The 22,926-nt window shown below is 32.1% G+C and overlaps 3 protein-coding genes across 3 annotated transcripts in view; 1 reads left to right on the top strand and 2 right to left on the bottom strand.

Moving 5' to 3' along the window:
* Positions 1-2,421: 2,421 nt before the first annotated feature.
* On the top strand, positions 2,422-10,827 carry LOC119829805 (protein naked cuticle homolog). Its single transcript, XM_038352522.1, has 5 exons — positions 2,422-2,803; positions 7,460-7,686; positions 8,213-8,323; positions 8,550-9,013; positions 9,569-10,827. Exons 1-5 carry the CDS (start codon positions 2,689-2,691, stop codon positions 9,927-9,929), a joined length of 1,278 nt encoding a protein of 425 aa, XP_038208450.1. The 5' UTR covers positions 2,422-2,688; the 3' UTR covers positions 9,930-10,827.
* Positions 10,828-10,839: 12 nt separating this feature from the next.
* On the bottom strand, positions 10,840-13,355 carry LOC119829806 (metallophosphoesterase 1-like). Its single transcript, XM_038352525.1, has 7 exons — positions 13,102-13,355; positions 12,834-13,020; positions 12,578-12,719; positions 12,142-12,308; positions 11,978-12,063; positions 11,485-11,757; positions 10,840-11,004 (listed from the first exon to the last, which is right to left on the bottom strand). The coding sequence occupies exons 1-7, from the start codon at positions 13,198-13,200 to the stop codon at positions 10,870-10,872; spliced, it is 1,089 nt and encodes a 362-aa protein (XP_038208453.1). The 5' UTR covers positions 13,201-13,355; the 3' UTR covers positions 10,840-10,869.
* A 1,075-nt stretch (positions 13,356-14,430) lies between these two features.
* Positions 14,431-22,926, bottom strand: part of LOC119829807 (ras GTPase-activating-like protein IQGAP1) — an 11,637-nt gene continuing 3,141 nt past the window's right edge. The window contains exons 6-15 of the mRNA XM_038352526.1: positions 21,868-22,926; positions 20,959-21,791; positions 19,887-20,743; positions 19,557-19,782; positions 19,146-19,310; positions 18,686-18,865; positions 17,943-18,083; positions 17,073-17,223; positions 16,605-16,998; positions 14,431-16,522 (exon numbers count right to left, since the gene is read on the bottom strand). Of these exons, the coding sequence (XP_038208454.1) occupies positions 16,168-16,522; positions 16,605-16,998; positions 17,073-17,223; positions 17,943-18,083; positions 18,686-18,865; positions 19,146-19,310; positions 19,557-19,782; positions 19,887-20,743; positions 20,959-21,791; positions 21,868-22,926 (4,361 nt within the window). The 3' untranslated portion in view covers positions 14,431-16,167. The remainder of the gene's footprint in view (positions 16,523-16,604; positions 16,999-17,072; positions 17,224-17,942; positions 18,084-18,685; positions 18,866-19,145; positions 19,311-19,556; positions 19,783-19,886; positions 20,744-20,958; positions 21,792-21,867) is intronic.

Genomic DNA, 22,926 nt, shown 5'->3' with positions numbered 1-22,926 from the left:
TAAGGTTTTAAAGGGTTACAACGAATAGGTCTGACGTCATTGTATTTCGATTCTGTGTGTGGGTTAATTATGTAACATTTTTAGACGAAACCTCCCAAGCATTTATAAGTACCTACATTTTTCGCTCAACTTAAATAAATATATATTTAATATTTAGTTTAATTATTGTAATTGATGTGTGTCGTCATGTAATCAATACAAATAGCATGTGACATTTTATCTATTTTATAAACATACTAGATAAAATTCGTTACTATAAGTATTTGATCAGCAATATTAAACGATCGAATAATTAACCTATAGTAGGATCAATAAAGGAATTTCCATATAATTTTTACTGCTTGCACTGTTTGTTATAAGTCATTTTTGGAATACGATCTCATCTCGGTCGCAGATAAATCGTCGACAATAAACCTAACACGAAGAGATCGTAAAATTCTAATTTGAAACCGAGCATAGCGTCCTACCCGAGCCCCGACAACCGGACCAGCGAGGCGCCGCCTGTCTATTGCATAAAACAAAGTAATTTGTACATTTTCTATTCATACTGATCAGTTTCATTCCTATATTTTACGCATTTCACCACGGTTTATTAATCTTCGTTAATTGTTCTGTACATTATGAATAACCTATGTGTAAACTGTAATACAAGATGGTCCCTTACGAAAATGAAACGCAATCAGCAAGCTGGATTCGAGTTACAAAATCATATTTTTATGAAATTGCCATATTATGTGTAAGATGAATCTCTTTACTTCAAAATTCCAATAAACATTATTTTAATCGTTTTTTGTATTGTTTCTGAATTTTGATGTTAAATTCTCATCGTGTACCTACAATAAAAAGTTAAGCAGTTACCGAAACCTAACTTTGTTCTCGTTAATGTACATAATACATAGGTTTGTTTACCAAAGCGATTAGCCGGAGTCTTAGATTTGTTGTTTATTTTGTAAATGTGTTCTCACTCCGACGCAAATAAGGCAACTGCTACCTGAATCTACGTGTTAGCTTAGAGCTGTTTTCCATGATATAATAACATCTAGCTACTTCAATAATGACCACAGTGCAATGTTTCGTGTGCTTTGTTTTAAACTCACATCAATTTGTGTTAATCTCGAAAACAGTTACGTCACTCTTTAGTACGACTAGGTATCTACCTACAATATTATCTTTTTTATAATGGTCGTGCGAGGGTCGTCGACCGCTCGGAGGCTGGCAGTGTAGCGGACCTGTAGTATGCGCGTGCGCCCTCTTCTATCTTTGCCCTATACATTTACTACTTTCTTTGGCCTAGAAAGACCATCTTTATAATATGAAACATTTGTTCGACATCAGTTCCAACAATAATTATTATTTTTACTATTGTTCAATATGTAAAAATAAATGCATTGTAAAAAATTATGCTAGGTTTAGTCGACTAAGGTGGTTCAACCATTTTATTATGCTTGAGTAATATACTCAACAGAAAGAAAATCTATATTATATTTGCTTTGTACCTATTTTATCGCTTAATATTTCCGACAAAATTCTTAAATTGTCTTGTGTAATTGTCAAATCATTTCAGGGCATTGAAAAACAAGTTTAAATCTTAATCGGATTACATTTGAAGAAGAAGAATATCACGTATATTATGTCTAAATAAGTACTTAATACCGAAATGCTTTAACTTTTTTATGACATGGCAGAAGAGCTGTGGGTCGCCGGATGGTATGCGATTAGCACCGCCATGGAAAGTCTCTGCAAGTAGCTTGCCAAATTAAAAAGCGGTAAGTGATGAAGAAGGTTCAGAGGTATAAAGGAAGGAAAATGGCTCCCGGAATTTACCATTCAAGGTATATGTTTTAACAACACCTAAAAGAGCTTTTAAGTGTCTGATCATGTCTGCTATACAATTATGCATGATCTGCCTCTGTTAGACCGCGGTCGGGATAAAAACAAAAAAAATAAATAAATGATGCTTAGCAGAGAAGATTTTAACAGAATGAATTATTATTGCTTTATACTTACATTGCAATAAAATTGATTTTTATGATTGATCCTGAGTCCATATTTGTTCCCTCTGAACATGATAAGAGGGTTTAGACTTCAGTCTATCCACCGCGCTGGCCAAGTGCGTGGCTGCAGATGGCATACGTCGTCGAACGTTTAATTCTTCGACATGCCGGTTTTCTCACGATGTTTTTCTTCATCATTTGGAGCAGCGGTGATGAAGATAATCTTTATAGTTAAATAAACCTTTACTTATTAGTTTTTTTTTTAATAGTTAAATACTCTTCAGCGCCCTTTAGTAAAATAGGCACTGGTTATGAAAAATTTACTAAAATAATCAAATTATCAGGCGTACCAACCCAATAAGCGGGTTACTATAGAATATAAACGTACGGAACCGAAGCTCCGCGCCGTTCGGTCGCACCGCGCCTGCCCGCACTATTCCGCGGTCGCCCCTTCCCTTCTTCCATCCATCAGTCAGTCACTTGATAAACAGCGCGAGAGGTGGTTGTGTTTTCGTCGCGCGTGCCCGACATTCACGCGTACAACTGGGTCACGAGGTCTGTTTACGTGTTGACAAGGAATTCTGATTTACTCAGTGTGGTGAATGATCGTAGTGACTGTGGCAACAAATATTTAGTGTAATAACAAAGCGGCGGCGCTTTTGATGTGTACGTGATGTGTGCGTGAGCGCAGCGCATGACGTGCTACGAAACGTTGAGAGCTTCGGCACCCGCGGCGGACGCCCCCATGGCGCACCACTTCGTCAAGTGGTGGCGCAACAAGTTTAGAAATGGATATAAGAAATTTAGCAGTAAGTATTTTTATTACAATGAAATAACTGTACGAAACATGTCCTGTATATGAATATACTTTATATCATTAATGCTAAGGTCACATAGCTTACACGCATTTTTTTAAGTTTTCTAGTTAAAGTACTTTCTTATATAAGTATAATTTTCGCATGCAATTTCAAGATTTATTTCCGATATCCCTTAATACTGAAAAATTAAATAAAACGTTAAACATTTAAACTGACTGGGTATAACGTGAAATTTTAATTTCATATTAAAGATTTTTAAAGCTATTAGTATTAATATTTATTGATAGATTGTTACACATTGACTCCTGCAACTAAAATTATATGATAATATAAATGAAAAGAAGGTTATTTTTAAACTCAAAATATATAAAGTACATAATATTAACATTGTATCACAAACGCATGCGATGTAATGTTTATTTACTCGACGCCTCGCGGCGTACAAAAACAGCTGATCTCATCTTAATGTATTTAGTAATTTTTACGGGTAAATCGTAAATTATAATTTAATGAGTTACATGTACCTACTACTAATTTGAATACAATATTTTTATAAATATAGTGAGTGACTTAAATCATTTCGTTTTAAATATATATTATGTTAAGTTTCACAGATTGAGTGCCAGTTAGATGGAACAATTATATTATGTATTATGTAATATATTAAGAAATCTGACACTATATGTATATAGCACATATAATTCACATAAAAAATTTGCAAAAAAAAAATTGCCGATTTAGTTTAGTTTTGAGTTTTTTTGCTATTTTATATGGATGTTTTATAAGCCCCAAAATAACGGTTAGCAATTTTTGTTTCTGTTTGTATGTACGTCAACACCTTAAAAAGCACTCGGCACATTTGGATGAAATGTTATATGGAGAGAGACTAATATCAGGTTAAAGTTATAGGCTAACCTAAATTGTATTTGAAAAAAAGAATAACTTTAGGTAATAAATAATTAATACATTTAACCGGGCGATAATATGTAATTAAATGAGGTGTCATTAGATAGGTATTTCAAAAAGTTTTTTGGTAAAATAAATACCCCATGATACATGCGTTTAGTAATAAAAAAATGTCATGCTGCTTCATCCTTAAAAATCCACGAAATACGAATTGTACGCAAGCGAAGCCGTGAGCAGAAAACTAGAATTTTAATATGTTGGATTTCAAAATAAAATCTTCAAAAGCTTTTCAATAAGTTTCGTACTGACGACATTTTAGGACACTCATATTATGAAAAGGATTTTTTTTTCTTAATTATGCTAGAATGAATAATGAAGCATGTTTTAATCTAGCAATACATAAAAAAAAAATGAAACTTCCGCTCTTGAGATGCTTTATATTCATCTTAAACATCAAAGTAGTCTGATCTCCCTTTGATCTCGTCCTATTTAGTTTCTATTTCAATTAAAAGACGATACATTTTTCGTTTCATAGCGTTCTATATTGTATACGTCAAGCCCTTGAAGTTTGTAATATAGTTTTGAATGCAAACCGAGCCGCGCTCATTTGATTAACTTCAAAGAGAAAAGTTAAAAGCACTCGCCGAAGCGGAGACAATGATACCTTTTATTTGACATCAAAGAATTCTCCGCCCCATGCTTTAAAACTTTTTTTTTTTTTTCAAATAGTATATATACTACGTTGATGTATAGCTTGCTACAATTTATAGTAAGCGGCAGACACAAAGCGCTTTTTCGGAGATGTTCGGCTTTTGTTGCATAATTTTAATGTGCCCTTAGCGTGCGGTGATTGTCTCTTTACATTTTACAGTGTTGTTTTTCAACTATCTAAAAATGCAACCAAAATTATGTTCTTATATTACAATTCAGAAAGCTTGCTACCATCGATAATTCCATTATTTTTGTAAAGATAAAATAGTATTTTTAATTAACTGTATTAAATTATATTATCAAATGCTCTGAACACTCACACGAGGTGCTCTCAATGACTCTAATACCGTCTTAATGAGGGCATGAGCATGTTTAACGCATACATTCATCAGCCGTATTCATTATCAATTAATGAAATGTGCATAATCGAGCTTAACGATGCAAAATTTTGAAAAAGGCGTTTTCATTCGGATAAGCCGAATTATTGTATTTTATTAATAAATAGGATTTGCATAAAAATTTGGAAGTTATTGTAGACTTTGAAAAAAATTTAGTAAAAACTCAGATTATTTTATATTACTCCGCCTATGATTTTACAATCCCGACTTGTGTTCTAGCTTCATATGTGTTTCTTCAGTTAACTAATAAACGGTAACGGTGCGTTAAGTTTAAATGAAAAACATGACTCGATAGCGACTGAAAATTTGTATGCAAATTATTGTCGCCTATTAAACAGTTTCCATAGATACTTTCTCAGTCGAATAATCTTTTTTCGGATGTAGTTCGTTCGTTCTGAACTTTTGGTCAACCTCAATTGATGCTAGGTTGAAATAGCTTAAATTAGCCTCGTGTAAACAGAACTAGCATGTGACAAACCAGAATTTTTCACACAAAGACAACTAACTGTTCAAAAATTGGTAAAATCAAAAAAAAAATTTGGTAAAGAGAAAGATTATATTCTGGATTAGCACGTCGGATGCTTTTTAACCGGGTACTACGAAAGTACGTCCCTCCGCGGTTTCCAGATACTTAATATACAATATATGAAATTTAATTTACTATAGTTATTATTTTCAGTGAATAAAAAATGACAAGGATAATCAATTTGCCTGAGATATGTTTATAGGCCCAATTAGTTGAACGTATGTAACACCTAATTAACAAATCAGAACAACAGTATCGTTTAGCTCACGAGTAGACACCATAACGGAACAATAGTATAATCAGCATAGTAACTACCGACAGCGTATCTATTTACAGGAGTAACGTTACTGTTAATAAAGTCATTCATTCATAGCGTTGAAATACGAATATAACGCAGTGATTATGGTTGCTTACGTATAAGCGTTACTTTCAAAACTAACTTCCAAGAAATAAATTCAAATGTGTACGTAGTGTTAAATAAAGATATTGTATTAACTATTCTATTAGCCACTCGAAAGGCAATGCAATGATACTATTAATATAATGTTCTAATATTATATTGTATTTAATGGTTCATGGCTAATATGGATAATTTTTAATCTTACTTTTTTATCTCGAGAGATATTTATATATATTTCCATATATACATAATTACATATATACAATATTCTAGCCTATTAAAACTTTCTATCTTCATTGACAGTATTAATAAAAATTATTTTTAACATTCACAATAAACTGACGACGCTGCAAAAATTTAAAGTTCATTTTTTACGTAGATATTTTAATATACATGTCATGATATAAATAAAATCATATCCATGTTTTTGGTATTCAACTGCAGCACAAACAGAATTATCAACGATACTTTCTTTATATGCCTTTATATGGGACAATACATAGAAGGTATAATATCAGAAGGTGTTATAAGAAAAATAAAATCAGTGGCAGATGTTCGTTGGCAAACTCGGGTATTAAGGCATTGGACCGACGTCGATCCGGGCTCGCAAGGCCTTCCAGGAAATAACTAAGCCCGCCCTGTGAGCCCCTGCCTGCCGTCTTTACAACGCGTCCCGCTCGCTTTATAAAATCGTTTGTGTGTTGCCGACCGTTTTTCTAACAATTTTTGTGTTCATTTATACCTGTAAACTATATTTAAAAGTGAGAAATTAATAACAATCGTAGCTTACGCATGATCGCATGGTCTAAAGAGGAACTTTTTGTTTCTTGAAACAATTATCAATGATTTACAGGTATAGTGTAGTAGTGTAGGCTAGTTATCTATCATATTTTATGTATAATTATTATAGTTAATAAAAAAGCTATCGTCTTTCAAATTTAACTGTATAAAATATGCCCTCTATGTTTTATACACAGATTTATACTATGCAAATGTGTCTTTACCTACATATGATTATATTATTATATCACCAATGATATTATGTACGTCTATATTAAATATAATAAATTACTGGTTGTAAGATATACAAGCAAGAGTAGGTAATTATTTCAATTTTATTAACAGCAAATCAATATGTTAAAATATATAAAATTCTCGTGCCACAGTTTTCGTTGCCATACTCCTCCGAAACGGCTTGACCGATTTTGATGAAATTTTTTGTGCTAATCCGGTATCTATGAGAATCGGCCAACATCTATTTTTCATACCCCTAAATGATGAGAGTAAGGCAGAACAGCGTTTGCCGGGTGCAGCTAGTGTTAAAATAAATTTCAATCTAAAATGAGTTTCACCTATCTTATATCTTTAAACTATAGAGGGGGGGTATATTATATAGGGGGTTTCGGGGGCGATAAATCGATCTAGCTAGGAACCTTTTTTAGAAAATGTCATATTCGTGTTTTATTCGTGTTTTATCGACTTAAACTTACTTTTTTAACAAATAGGAGGCGTTTGAGTAGTCCCAAAATGTTATAACTCTTCCTGACATCTATTGGCGAATAGTAATACTATTTTTTGGCGAATAAAATTTCCAAAAAAACACAATTTATAAAAAAAAACAAAAAAAAAAAAATACCGAGCAAAGCTCGTCAGCTCGGTCATCCAGATACTGATTATTAATATGGCATTAATTATTAACTTTTCAGTTGGAACCGAAAGCGAGCGCACGGATACAGAGGAATTGGTCGGGCGGGCCGCGTCCCAATGTTCGGCACCCCCAGATCTATTGCCAAGCGAAGCGCGCGCTCTTCTCCAACCTACCACTCCGCCTCCAGTACCAGTGAGAATCTCTGAATCTTGCTCAAAGAGAATATCATCGCCCGTTCAAAATACGGACTGCAATGAAAATAAACAGCCAAGATTACGCTTTGAGGTAAAATAAATGTGCTATTTGTATTATTTTTTTGTCTAGATGAACAAAATAGTAAGTCTTATGGACTTATGGAATTGATAATTACGTACAGGGTAGAAGAATATCAAAACATCAATTTAATTCTTTTTAATTAATAAACTTGGCAAATGGTGAATGACTCATAAATTGAAAAATATTGCATTAATATTATCATTTTTAATAAGCAATGACTACTAAATGTAACAAAATTGCCATTCATCACGGAACATCCAGTTTATTGAATGCGAGATGAATCATCTATTTACGTCGTATCAGTCTCCGGGCAGGCGGCTTGCTTTTGTCTTATAATCAAAGATCGTAAAGGCGCGACTAGTTTCCTTTTAAAGCGAAAGATAAGGACGCCGGTCCCCATCAGCCGACATGTGGCCGTTTCTCGGCGCCGTCTATTATCTATATTTTAAACATTGTAACGATCATAGTCCAAATAATTTACCGCTGAAGTCAGCACTTAAATGGACACAATCCAGTAAACAGTTTTATTTTTTAGGAGTTAACCTGTGATGTTGAGCTGCAACATCCCCAATCTTCAAAACAACAACCGCTACAGTTTTCCTTTACCCTGTATGATCTTGATGGGCATGGACGGATGACTAAAGATGTATGTATCTACAATTAATTGTTACTTATATAACTAAAATGCAAAAGTACCTTCAAAATCCATATATAGATATCATATAGAAATATCCGATTAAAGGCATAGGATCTTATACTCAATTTGTTAATATTAAAGTTATAACAAATTACGTCATATTTTCTTTTTTGATTGCTACACAAAAATTAAATCTATGCAGCAAATAATAAAATAAGAAATATCATAATTTCAGGACATAGCTGGCATTGTATCCACTATATACGAATCCATTGGAAAGTCTGTCACAGTTCCGCATTATGGATCTAAGACTATACAAGTACGGTTGACAGTAGTCCCTGAAGATGGACAACCGCGCAGTCAAAAGGAGAAAAGAGACGCCAGACGGAGACGGCGACGCGAACAAGCAACAGTTAACACAAGCGCACCCCCAGATTGTGCTGAACATAGTGAGGAAGAACACCATGACAGATTATCAAATGATGACGATGCCTCATCAAAGTCGTCATGTTCTGATCGTAAGCCCCCGCCCCAAAGGCCAGCACCCATTTTACGGCAGAGACACCAGCGTCATCCGCGGAGAGAACACCGAGAACGCAAATATACTAAGAAACGCTCAGGGAGTCTACAAAGGCGGGAATTACTTGAAATAATTCAGGCCAATATGGAAAAAAATCACCTGAGTTTTCAAGCATCAAGGTATAAACAATATATATTAAGATATTTTCTTATTATACTATAACGTAACAATTTCAAAAATTTAAATTAGTAAAGTTTTCAGGCTTTAGGTACAGAAAAATCTCGTGAATAATTTATATATCATCTTTAAAATTATTACATGTATTTGCCTGAAATCTATGACTATATTGGAAAGTAGCCCATGTACCCTCTTTTTGCTTAATATGTATATCGCTTACATAAAACTACTACAAAAACAGATGTAAGACCGAAATATGTTCAATGTAAGGGATCTTTAAACATTAACAATGCTAATATGTGTCAAAAACAACGTGGTCATTAAATAAGTTATTTTTTAGTCCCATCAATGGATTTCTAGTAAATCGCAGCCGCACGCGTGCAGCTCTTTGTCCGACAGTGCCGGTCAAGACCGTTGACTTTATAAATGTGTATGCATCATTCTAGCTCCTGTAATCCCTTGAAGACTTAAGTTCATATTTAATTTTTTTTTTATTAAACCTTTGTAAAATGATTGGGGTCATTCAATGTTATACTGTAATACTATTTTTTTTACAGAAAGCCCAGCGATCCGGCCGCCTTTGAAGATGAAATAAGTAATAAATATCAGAAGATTCGAAACAGATCTCATACAGTGAATGAAAAATCTCAAACTTATCATAAACTCAAGACAGAAACGTCAGGAAATGGATATTTGGATCTGGCTAGTGGCGGTGATTCAAACTTGTGCAGATATGATAGGTATTTGCATGCCGTCATATGTTCTTCAGCGAAACATGCACATACGGGTTATCATCAAAAGCAAACTGCACCGTCACGACACACGCGCGCATCTCACCCAGTGAATCCGCGATCTCGTTCCCACGACCTTTCTTCTCAGACACAGCAACCGAGAGTGCTCCAAATAATATTCTTATAGAACTCAATAAAGGTCGAGCAATAAGCAGCTCTGCCTTACGTGTTATCAGTGAATCGGACAATTGTGGTTACCAAGTAGCTATAATAAAGTATTGTCGTTGTGTTACTTGTGTGAAAAGATAGATCACAATCTTTTTGTGACTAATAACAACAATATTAAATTAAGAAAATCAATTAGCATTCCACATGATTACTTCACTTTTAGCTGTAGCTTTAGTATTTATTTTCCTAACAGACTTAAATAAGATCTGTATTTTATACAAATTGATAATAATCGTCCTAAATTTAAATGTGAATCGAAAGTTGCGTAGAATGTTAGCTTCACTTAAAAGTTATTTATTTTTTGAGCATTTAAGAAAAGTGCCTTATAATCGTTGGTTTTTCGTCGTGAATGTCATCTTAATGTATTTTATAGTATTTAGGTTTTGTAGCAATATATGCAATGCTCATTTGAATAATGTACTTTTTGTATAATTGTATAATAAGACTCGTTTAAGAGTTATAGACTGACTTTAGTTATAGGTGTTAGGTGCTTTATTAGAAATGTGTAAATTATTGTTAAAATTTGTTACAATACTGTACTTAAAGCTGCTCTCTTTAATTATTGTATCGTAATGTAAAAAGCAGCATATTTAAATATTAATATTATTACCATTATCAGTATTCATTCTCGTTAAGAATCTCATTTCTAAAATTTTCATCTACCTCTAATTTTTAATAGATAAGGTTAATTTATTATAATTACTTAGAAATGTTTTGTTAGCTGTATTTGTGATAAAACCACAGTGAAATAAAGTATGTAAATGAACATCAAATTGTCAATTTTTTATACCATTCATGTACAGTGTAAAGTGCTTGATCTTGTCAAAAATATTTATTGTCGAAATAGAAAATTAATTGAACGAATTGCATTTTATTCCAAACTTTTTAATATTAATTCGTCATCTTCCAAGGGTTTTCATTCTAAACATATATACAACCAAACAAAATAACATAATTACAGCTGTAGCTATCATGGTCACTTCCATTGGCAGTCCACATTTATTGACAGCATATTCATCTGGAGAAATTGACACCTACAAGACACAAAATATTAAATTTTTCAATGTTATCCATATCTAAGTTCATTAACAAAATACTACAAGGCAAAATATTTTTCATTTGCGAGAGACAAACTATCCTATGTCCTTTCTATGGGCCTTACAGACTCACAGGTCCTTACTAGAGGCAGAGTTACTTTAATATTTATAATAATGATAGGGATATGTATAGTTAATGCAGCTGTTCGCCCGCACGAACAATGAAAATTTCTATAGAAAAAATGTTTTACTATAGCCTATATAAATTTCTACCTTCCTAATTACTTCTACACAAAACAATAGCTCCATTGCGACATGGAAGACAAACAAACAGGATTTATAATATTATTTGAAGACATTTCAGTAAAATTTTGCATATAAACTAAAATCAATATAAGATATTATAAGATAAAACAAATAATGAATCGGTAGACTGAGGAGTTACTAGATAGCAAAGATATTTATATGCTAACTTACCAACATATATTTTGGATCTGGTCTATTTCTCCATGAGAAAGATGGCACAGAATATTCAAGAAAGTCAATTTTACCATAATTATGCTTTAATAGGCACCCATGATGTGTATGGCCACCAAACACTACTCTGGGTTTAAGATTTTTGATCACAAAATCTGTTCCTTCTTTTGATAGTGCATCTATTTTCAATCTGAATAATTTATTTCTTTCTGGCAATGGTGGGGCATCGGATTCCGTGCACACAGAGTCAGATATTCGATAGAGTGGAAAATGCTAAAAAAAATACCATAAAAATACTTTCAGAAGCTATATGAATAATATCTTCTAAATTCTATTTTAATTTAGCTAAAGGGTTTGTATGTTCAATTAAAAATTATTTGTGTTGGCCTATTGGTTTTTAGAAATGAAAAATATTTTAAATGTGTAAAAAATATTTCTCTTGACGACAGATGAATTTCTGAAGTGAAGCTTGTAACATAATAAATAACTATACCTGCATAAGTATAGGTCTCGAATAATTTAAATTTTGCCCACCAAATTCACAGAATTTGTTGTCCTTGGAGCACTTGGAAAGTTTATCTGAAATATTATTAAAACAACTTCTTATTTCTACGCAGAATAAACAAAGAAAACAAAATAAATTAAGTGCTTACCTACTTGATATTAAAGATATTTCCTTTCTTGCTTCAGCACACATGTTGCATGAATCTCCTTCTAGTGCCATAGAATTAACAAGGATAAAGTGTGAACCTTTCAATACCAAGTGCTGCACAGTTGGAGCATTTAAAAGTTCTATGAACCTTTGCAGTGCTCTTTTCCTTATTCTACGAATAATATTGAACAAATTCAAATATCAATTGTTTAATTTTACATTCAAGAGTGATATTGAGCGAGTCCTATTGACAATATTCAGGTATCAATTTTAAGTTAAATAAATGAAACTGTTTCATTGAAAATCTATCTAAGAGTGAATGATTGATTCTTGATTGAGATTTAAAGATTGAATTTCTTATACTGGATAGCTTGTTGTCATACATATATATTAGGTTGAAACATTTTATTCTGCACTTGTAAATGAATAGGAGGTCTAGACCTGTTATGAAAGCCTATGTCATGATTACCCATAACAACATGCAATTTTGTAGTCTGTGGTACAGGAAATAGTTTGTAAAATCGCTCTACATAGGCATTAAATTGCTTATCATCAGTCCATTCGCCTTCATCAAAGAGGTCTCCTGTAACAATTGATTATACATTCTAAATATTACATTATATTCAAAATATCTTTAAAAGAGCATTATAGTAATAATACGCTTAAATAAATAAACAAGTTATAAATTAATAATCACCCAATACAAACACAACATCAGGTTGGTGTGTATTTATAATAGCCGTAAATGCTTGATGCATTTGCCATTCTCTTCGTAACTTATCCAGCCAATGTCCTCTGTAAGGACCCAATAAATGGGTATCTGATAAAACGAACGCTTTTAAAACTTTTCCTTCGGTAGAGTTTACTAATTTTGGCCAACTACACTGAAAACATTAAAAGAGTGAAAAATATAAAAACTAAATTGAGTTTATTTATGTGAACATAATATAAGTAAATAGTAATACCTGAAAAACGACTACATAATATATGAGAAACTCACAATAGAGCCCGATAAAAAGTAAGCCCAAAATGGTTAACAACAGTTTTTTCGTAACACGTCGCATACTTATATTATAATAATGCTACTTACGAAATGCTTTAAAACTCAGCTTTAAGAAAAGAAGTCTATAATATTTAAGCCCAACTAAGTTTCCAAGGAACATCAGTTCAAAAGATAAAATGTGATAAGGGAAATCTTGTTTGATAACAAGCAATGACAACTGACAAGCAAAATGACAATTTTGATTGTCAGTTGTCATTGCTTGTTCATGATGATATCACTCACTCACTCATTCATCACGAAATCTCAAAAAACGGCTGAACGCATAAAAGAGAAATTTTGTACCCTCCGTTGGGTGAAGCCATTAAGAAAGAGAAGAAGAAGAAGAAATTTTGTAGTTAGTAGACGCGCACTTAGAATGGATTTTATGATGGGGCTGAGTCTAGTCTTCTAGAGCTGTCGAAAGTTTGTATGTAAGATCAACATTTTTTGCTAGAATCTCAAATTTGAGAGATTTTAATATAGACGTCCACTTAAATGCTATCGCTATCCCTGTGTTTGTCTGTCTGTCCATCCGTTTATCACTAAGTTGTATCTAAAAATTGCAATAGTAGGACACTTGAATAGCTAGTAATTAATAAAGGCGAGAGTAGAAACCGTCAAACGACCATGATTGTAAGAATGAAATTTCAAAATTTTATGTCTATAGCAGAAAAAACGATTTTGTTGTCTTTATCGGCCGGTTCTTAGGGTTTCGTTGCCAAATGGCAAATAAAGGAACCCTTACGACGTATTACTATACTACTCTTTGTCTTATAGATTTGTCATATCTTTTCGTCCGTATCAATCACTTTTTCCTGGAACTATAAAAACAATACTGTTGAACTTGGTAAGTGGATGTAAATAAACCGCATTAAGATATTCACACAAAAATAGAAAAAAAGAAATAAACACATTTGCGGGTTCCCCATACAACTCTAATGTTTTTTCATCAAACTTTTACTTGTGGGTTATTAACTGTTTCAAGTGCGGCCAGGCGATATTTCCTTCTATAGACTGTACATCTATGGATTTTCTCAGGATTTCCTTCAGTATATAAAAATTGCAATTTGCATTTGTTTATTACGCGTATATACGCCTTTGACGGCGACACACGCGTGCGCTCCATCTGCCTTTTGCAATTTGTTATAAAACAAATTGTGATATGTATTAATTAAAGCTTATTACTACTATCAAAAAACAATTGTAAACGAATGTAAATTAAAGAAAATAATTTCAAAATAAAACTTCTATAGCAAAATTAGCCTCATTTATTGTACGAAATATATAAAAACATTACATAATTAATGATTAGATTAGTTTAAAATACGCTAAGGTCTTCTAATTATTAGTAATTTAATACATGCATCTTAAAACTAAAAAAAATATTAGTGCATAAGTTGTACCTTTAAATATTAATAAAGAACCAAAAAAGGGTAAATTCAATATGTAATTATTGAACATACATATATAGGATTATAATATACAGTACATATAGTGCTACTAACTATCATGTACATTAAATTAAACATACAGTGTAATCATCACTTAATATAAAAACCAAGAATAAGGTTTGAGATGAGTACATAATTTAAATAATTTTTTGGTGTAAATAAGGTACTAAATTGCGTAATCAGATTGTAAAGCTATGTCACAAAAAAACTGAAACATTGGTATTCATGGTAAAGTAGAATTAGTTAAGGTACTGTTGATCAACGATGCTGCTGAAAATTTTGTTTAAATGTTGAGAACCTTTCAACATGCATTATGTACTCTGCAACACGCAGTGAGAAATATGGGACTTTACACCATTGGGGACAGGTACACAAAATAAAATTAAAATTTAACACATTAATGGTGATATCGAACAATGCAAATCCACCTTTTTTTCATCCTTTTTCCTTATACTTATCATACCTGATGCTTAGGTTTGTATGCAATGACCAGTACGATAACAATTACACTAAATAAAAACATTATATTTCTCCTTTTTATAAGAAAGATAGGAGTGGCTTATATATTTTTAAATTAGTGCCGGTATTTCAATTAACTTGCTTATATTAAATATATGGTATAAACTCAAAATCGGGACTCAATATATTGCTTCTCGCCACTACTGTTTATGACCTTTCTGTTTAGTTCACGACTAATACAGCAAAATCACACGAAAGAAAAACACGTTACATGGATTTAACATTAATAATAATGGCAAAGCCTTTCATATATGAAATTCGACGAGAATAATAGGTGGCGTCTATAAGCCAAATATAGCAAATGTTGAATATGCTATATTGGCAACACTTGGATTGTGAAAAATGGTACTTGATAATAGTTATTTGATATTTGAAAGTGAGTTCTTTTTCTATTGCTTTAACTAAAATAGACTTTTATTTCAACTTATATAATTAAATTAATTTGTATACATTATAAACCCATAGATTAAATTTTTACCAAAAATTATTCTACCATTGATCTTTGGGCTTTTCGATGTAACAGAACATTTGTGTTGCTGTTTTTTCAACTTTAATTACAATCTATTTTCTGGAGTTGATTTGCGACATTATGGATCACGGATAATGGTCTTTGAAAAAAAAAACTTAACTAAAATAATAATTACGAAAGTAAAGCACCTAGCATAACCAATACTGTTTAAAAATAAAAAAAGCTTAATACAATAATATCACAACTAATATACCATTAAATTCATTCATTCAATTATGTATAATATTATGGAGTAACTCTCGGTTTGGCCAAGATCATATTGTTACTGAGAAAATCTACTAATAACGACCTGAGTTGTGATTTTTACGACGAGTTTATCTCTTATATATTAAACAAACACATTATTTTGTTTGACCAAAAGTATACGAAACTGCCATACTTTGATTGTGCTTCTCTTGTAGCATTGTATTATGTCGTTAATAATGAGATGATCTTGCCCAGATCTCCACATGTTCGAGCTAATCCATTCGTCAAAGCTTTAATGATAACATTATTTATAAAACTTACTATTCAATAGGAAAATTAATAAATTAACATTTATTTTGGCTTTGCCAAACATATCCATTATCGCACAGCCTTCATATTGCTTTTGCAAAAGATCTTGAATATCAATATCAACAGATTCCATCTCCACTCCCATAAACTTCCCTTTAATGGTAAAGACACCATTATGATCTGTTGGAGTAATTTCAAATTGGACGTTTTTAAACTGTGATGTTGAAAGTCCGTCAATCTCTAATAGAATGCCTCTTTCCAACAACTTAGCACCTGAGTACTTAACTGTTAATTTCGATTTCAATTTTTGCACATCCTTCCCTGACCTACGCAAGCACGCATGAACACTCCTAAAAATAGAATTAATATTAATAAAAAATGGTATTATCTTAGCCTTTCAAAAATACATTTATTTTTATAATTGATTCTTACCTTTTCCCAGCATGAAGATTAGCAAGACATGATTTAATATACTGGTCATATGACTTACACTTGTCCTCATAATACTTTGTCTTCTCCATGAGACTCTGTTTTGTTCGCGTCAAGGTTGCTAAAGCGCGCCTTTGAGCTTGTCTATACTTCCCTTTGTTACACAAATCCAAAGCTATGGATGTTATTAGGGCTTGGTATCCATCCTCTCTGGTTACATAGCCTTCATCTTCTAACATTTGCAAATTTCTTCGCAATTTTGCGATATGCTCACGTAATGACATCGCTTCGTCGGGTCTCGCTTGTCCTGAATATATCCGCCTTTGTACTTTTTCATTGTATTTTTCTTGTTGTTCTTTTGTAGTGCCAATACATATTGCTTCCAGTAAATGTTCACCTACATTTTTATGATATAAATAACTTATAACATTTTATAAAAAAAAATAACAATTATATAAAAGATAATCTTACCGTTTAAAAAGGGAATTATAGCGACGCACAACTCTTTAGTTTTAATAAAAAGTTTATTCAAATCAGTCATGTCGTCAGTAGGCGCTTGGAATTTATTTACAAGAGCCAAACATACTTCCAAACGGGCATTTTCCTCACAATCACCCACTTGCTGTAATAGATAATTTAATTATATATATATTTTTTTGAATGAACTAACTCATTTCTGCACGCTCTGTTTTGGAATCACCGAATTTTTTATTGAAATCTGAAGTCTTTCTGTGCCTCTCCTGCTAGCAAATACGAGTTATAGTAATTAGAACTAGACAATAAATATTGTAGATTGTAAATGAAGTATATATAAGTAAGCATAATAATTACTTATCAAGAGTAATAGCTTAGAGTAAAATACAGTTATATGATAAAATTTACAATAAAATTTTGTGATGAAAAGTGTTAATGCATTTTATTCATAAAATTTGTTAAAAAAGGATTGCTTAGACAGGTTACGAGAAAAAGATTACATTTGTTGAAAACTGATTTTAAAAAGGTATATTTTACTTTTGAACGTTTTTGCGTTTCTAAGACCATTTCTCATTAAACTGCTGATTATATTTTTCAAAGTTTTATAAGTATTTTTGAGGTTGATGTGACAAATATTTAACAATAATTTGAAACCTTCCTAAACAACTTATCTGTAATTATTTGAAAGAAATCAATTATTTAAATGTTTGTTACATTGTGTACATTGATTTTATGCAATATTAGCTTTGGCTAAAGTTTTTGATATTTCTAATTCTCTTACTAACAAGATTGCAAGGATTACCTTGTCTTGATTAGATAACATAAGGAAGAAGAATCAAAGTCTATAAAATATTTAAAAATTATCACCATAGTAACATCTCTGGAAGCAAGTTGTGCTACACTGGGCACTTCTCCTAGCTCATCAAGCAAATCATTTAGCCGGTCGTCTGGATCTGGAGCAATCACATCTTGGTATTCTATAAGGAGGGCATGAGTGTCTACAATTTCCTGTAAGAATATAAAAACAGAGGATTGAAAATGGGTGTAACATCACATGAATTTGAATTTGATTCTGTATTGGCATGTGATTACATGCTTTTAAATAGATAAAACCATTCAACATTGTTTTTGTTATAATTCTTCTATGACTATTTGTTATGGATCATCGGCGTCAAGTGTTGCTAGCACTAATATTGCAAGAATTTTGTAATTTTATTTTAATTAATACATGATATACCCTTCAAAGGCTAGTGTTACATTTTGTTTAGCTATTTAACTTTGCTGAAAAATTACAATGTGAAGCTCAAGACTCATTATTCTTATTATCATAACAGACAGATCGATCAAAATAAATGAATTTGTGAAGGAAGGAATGTTATTTTCCACCAGTCCACTCGACAGCCCGGGAAAATTCTATATATGGAAAGTCTTAAAAATATTTCGCTTGAGCGTTTTAGGACTAGTCTCGTTACAAATTCTTCTTATGACTTGAGATCAGTAAGTCCATGCATCACTTTTTTTATGAGTGCTGTTGTTAATGTAATATAATATATAAATAAGAGAACTATCGAGTACAGATGATACTATTTTATAATATAAAAGTTACTTACTTGAATAGTAATATAAATATGTGGATGATTAAGTAAAGTAGCTTCCGTATATTCGTCGACCGCAAAATATTCTTCTAGTGTCGGACCGCGACAACATCGTCTGAACAACTCTTTCATTTTCTCGTGACATTCCACTATAAAAGGATTCAGACAACGGAGGTGACTTGACTCCTCACCGAACTAACAACATTAATAGATAGATTAATTATATAAAAGAATAAGATATTTAGATTTAAAAATGTTATTTTAAAAATTTTTCATTGCTTTAGCCCTATGACGTCATTTAAATACATGAGGTGGTTAAGGGGAGGGGGCCAAGAGGCATCTCACCGGATTTTACTTTGGAGGGAGAGTTAGATGATGTGTTATGTAATTTATATCACAACAAATCAAATGTAGATATTCATTAAATTACCGAATTATAACATGGGTACTTAATAGATATCATTAACTCACTTACCCCCTTTTTAGCTGCTGAGAAATGCAAAATTTTAGCAATGGATGCGAGATTCTTTCTTTGGTCAGTAGTGAGGCAGCTGCCATTTGGCATGTTGATTATATGAAACGCATCAGGGGCCACTATAGCAGCATTAAAGAATTGATAGTAAACGAGATTTCCAATCACCTGAAAATTAAAATGACGATTAGTGTACATTTGTTATTAAGTTTAACAAGCTAAGCCTACAATTTCAGCAAAATTGCTTATCACAGCCACATAAATAAAGAAAATGGATGTTATCAGGTTATACATATTTAATGAATGGGAGTCTCCACCTTTCGTAAGTCCCTCTTCGGCAAATTATTTTCTGGACCACTCATATAAAAATTTTAACAAATTTAAAACAATCTTCTAGCAGAAGAAAATACACACCTTTAAAACATCTTTTTCGGGTGTATGGGGGAATTTCGATGTTAGTGATCTGTGTAAAACCCTTGCCATGTATGTGATACAGAAGGGTAATAAATCCGTGGATGATGTTATTTTGTCCAAAAACATGGATACAACCGCTTTTAATTGGGTGAGTGCCTTTTCTAAACGAGTTTTAACTTCAGGATAATTAAGAGCTTCTTCTTGGGTCACCGAGTATGGCAGTTTTCTGTAAAAAAAGTAAAAGTATTTCTTTCCATATTAATTAGTCTGTTATGATGTACTAAGAAATAATGATACCTTTAAGTGATAAATATTTTAAGTGCAACTTACGAAATTTGGCCCGTTTTCATTTCAGTCTCATTTCTCCAAGCTTTATAAATTTCTATTGGACCTGTTTCAATGTTTAACTCTCTATCCTGTATAATTTTTTCCACTAGAGGTCCTATTATGGTTTGAAGGCTATTTAAACCAGATAATTGTCTCGACAAACTGACTGCCATTTTAAGGACCAAAGGTGTGGATGCTATGATGTCGAAAGGTTTCGTGACCTTACAGCTAATTTCCTCCTCTAAAGTAAATCTAAATAATTTTAACAACAGATATTCGTCTCTTGTATATGCGCCAAAATTATAAAGACTCAGAACGACATTTTGCAGAAAAGAATTTGTTTTATTTTGTGGTATACAAAACAAAAGTTTAGATAAATATGTAGGATTTGTCTGCAATTCATAGAATAAATGTTGGTAGCCGTCTAAGAGCCTTTTGCTTTCTTTAGTAAGAGATTTTAGACCCTTAACCGCAGTTGTGATAGTGGCTAAGGACCCCTTTGCATCTTTGTTTACAGTCAATTTATTCATAGAACTATGTTTCACTAAATTGTTCAGTTTCAAGCCATGAGCAGCAACCTCTTGCAAAGCAATACGATTTTGTACTAGGAGACCAATTTTTAGGTCCATGTCATCAATTTGCTTTGATAGTTCCTGATTTTTTCGAATTGACTGAACAACTTCAGATTTTAATGTCTGAAGTTCGATTTCTCTGTCGTAATCGTCTGTGGTAAAATCTAGCATATGTATGAATTTCTTAACAACTCGTAAGGGTGGATTGGGAGAGTGAAACAGAGAAGTGAAGGCTTCTCGCGCACGCCGTCCACGCCAAATAGCTTGTATTTTGACTATTTTTTGTTCCTGTATAAAAGGAAAAGATAAGTACACGCAAATTTCATTAGGCAACTTGAATTGAAAAATTGCAAACTTTTCTCCATCAAGATTACTTACTACTACTAAATCTACATATTAAAATTAGTAAAATTTTTTAAATATGCGCAATAATTGCTTTGAAAGAAGGTTTGGCTTAAAATAGTAAATAATTAAAAAAAAATTAGATAATGTGGTATATTTACTTGCACTTTGTACCAAGCTAAAGGATTTAATTTTCTTTCTTGCTTCAATTTTGCTTCAATAGCTTTCATTTTAATCAAAGTCCCATATTTTCTTTGAATCAAAATCCGCCTCCACCATGATTGTATTTTTATAATTGATCCTATATTATATTTAAAATAATTGTATCTTTCAATCTTTTGTCTCATTAAATAACCTTTGCAATGAGCTTGGAATTTAATTAATGTTTTCTCAAAATGCATCTGTTTATATGAATTGATGTGGTGTTTATTTGTTTTTTCTATAATAGCTTTAATATCTTTCTTCGTCAAGTAGCGTGCGTGAGGTACAAAGTCTTTTGGTGTCGTCCAACTGTACGTGTAAGATTCTACATCAATATAGACAGTATTACCAGCTTCTGTATGGCACACTATCCAAGGGCAAATATAATGTCCTTTCTTTTTTATGGCTTTAGAAAACATTTGAAAATACACCTCCTTACAGGAACTATCAACTGAGCTTGAATCAGAGAGAAGTGGACACATCAACATTTTCCAAAATGTATTCAGATCATTTTTAATTACAGCCAAATTCAATTCAACAATTGCATCAGTTAGTTCCTTCACTTTCAATGATTCAACATTAACATCATTAATAGCTTGAACAATATCATCCAGCCAAAGATTTTGAGATTCTTTGTTTAACAGCCTTTTCTTCAATGTTCTCATATATAAATGATATTCTTCTTTATGTAGTGATAGTGGCAGTTTAAGACAAGGGCTCTTCAACAATGCTATTAAAGTGTTAACATTTTCTTCTGACACTGCTTTGTTTATGCAATCAACAACTTGTATCACTGAAAAAAAACCCACTTATTAGAAAAGCAACTCTATGTAACATTACAATTAAATTTCATATCAATAAATACATACACTCATCATTATTGTCATCTTTCATGTTAACCATTTCAATTGTGTCTCTTACATCCTCCAATGTTAACAAAGGGCATTCACATTGTTCTTTGAATTTAAATTCTAGAGCAGAAACTAACGCTGAAAAATATCGGCGGCGACAATGTGGACGCAACATTTCTAAATGTATTTGCTTAGAATTAAGGGAATTCCAAACTGCTACTTCATCACCTCTTTCAACTGCTTCAGAAATAGAGGCTATTGAAGTCAAATAGGACACAGATGCAGCTATTTCACTCTCATTAAGATTTTTATCCAATTCACATTTTTCCAATCTCATCTCTTCATGTAATAATGGCATAGCAAATTTGTTGATTTTAAACTTAAGTTTCAATTTTGGATTTGATAAAGCTACATATAAATCATCAGGGTTTCCTTCATCTAATGCCTTGTTTACAGCGGCTATGGCTGATTTATGACCATCATGTTCAAGAGATTTGTTATTACCGTCATAAATTATGCTTTGAAATATTTTATGCCAATTTGTGATACTCTCTACATCAACATCTTTACTATTTTCTGTCAATTCCTGGACCACATCACAGTAAAAGTCAAGGTTGTTAGGGCTGTAGTCTTTTAATTTAACCCACTCTTCATTAAATATCTTATGTAAACTATTAATATCATTTCTATGGCAAGCTGAACACAAAGATTTCCACAGGAACTTATAGTTTGTAGAAGTTATGTGTCCTTGAATTTCCACCAATGTCAACATTTCATCATAATCATCAGGGATATAACTGTCATTAAGGGAATGATTATGGGCCACTTGAACTTTTTCATGTTTTGCATTTTTCAAAACATCTTTGTAGGTATCTATTAACCGGTTTTGGACATATTTCAGTTTGAGCTGAGGATTCAATAAAGCAGTTGTTATTGGTTTTTCTGTATCTAGCAAATCATTTAGTTCTTGTAATGCTTTGTGGGTACTTGCATTATGATCAATGCTATTGTTTGATAGGATGCCACTGATTTTTTGAAACATTGGTAAAGGATGTTTGCATTTTTGCAAGTCTTTTG

This window comes from Zerene cesonia, chromosome 10, assembly GCF_012273895.1.
Source record: "Zerene cesonia ecotype Mississippi chromosome 10, Zerene_cesonia_1.1, whole genome shotgun sequence".
Classification (NCBI taxonomy): domain Eukaryota; kingdom Metazoa; phylum Arthropoda; class Insecta; order Lepidoptera; family Pieridae; genus Zerene; species Zerene cesonia.
Note: the sequence above shows the minus strand (reverse complement) of the source record. Positions and strands in the feature narration are given on the sequence as shown.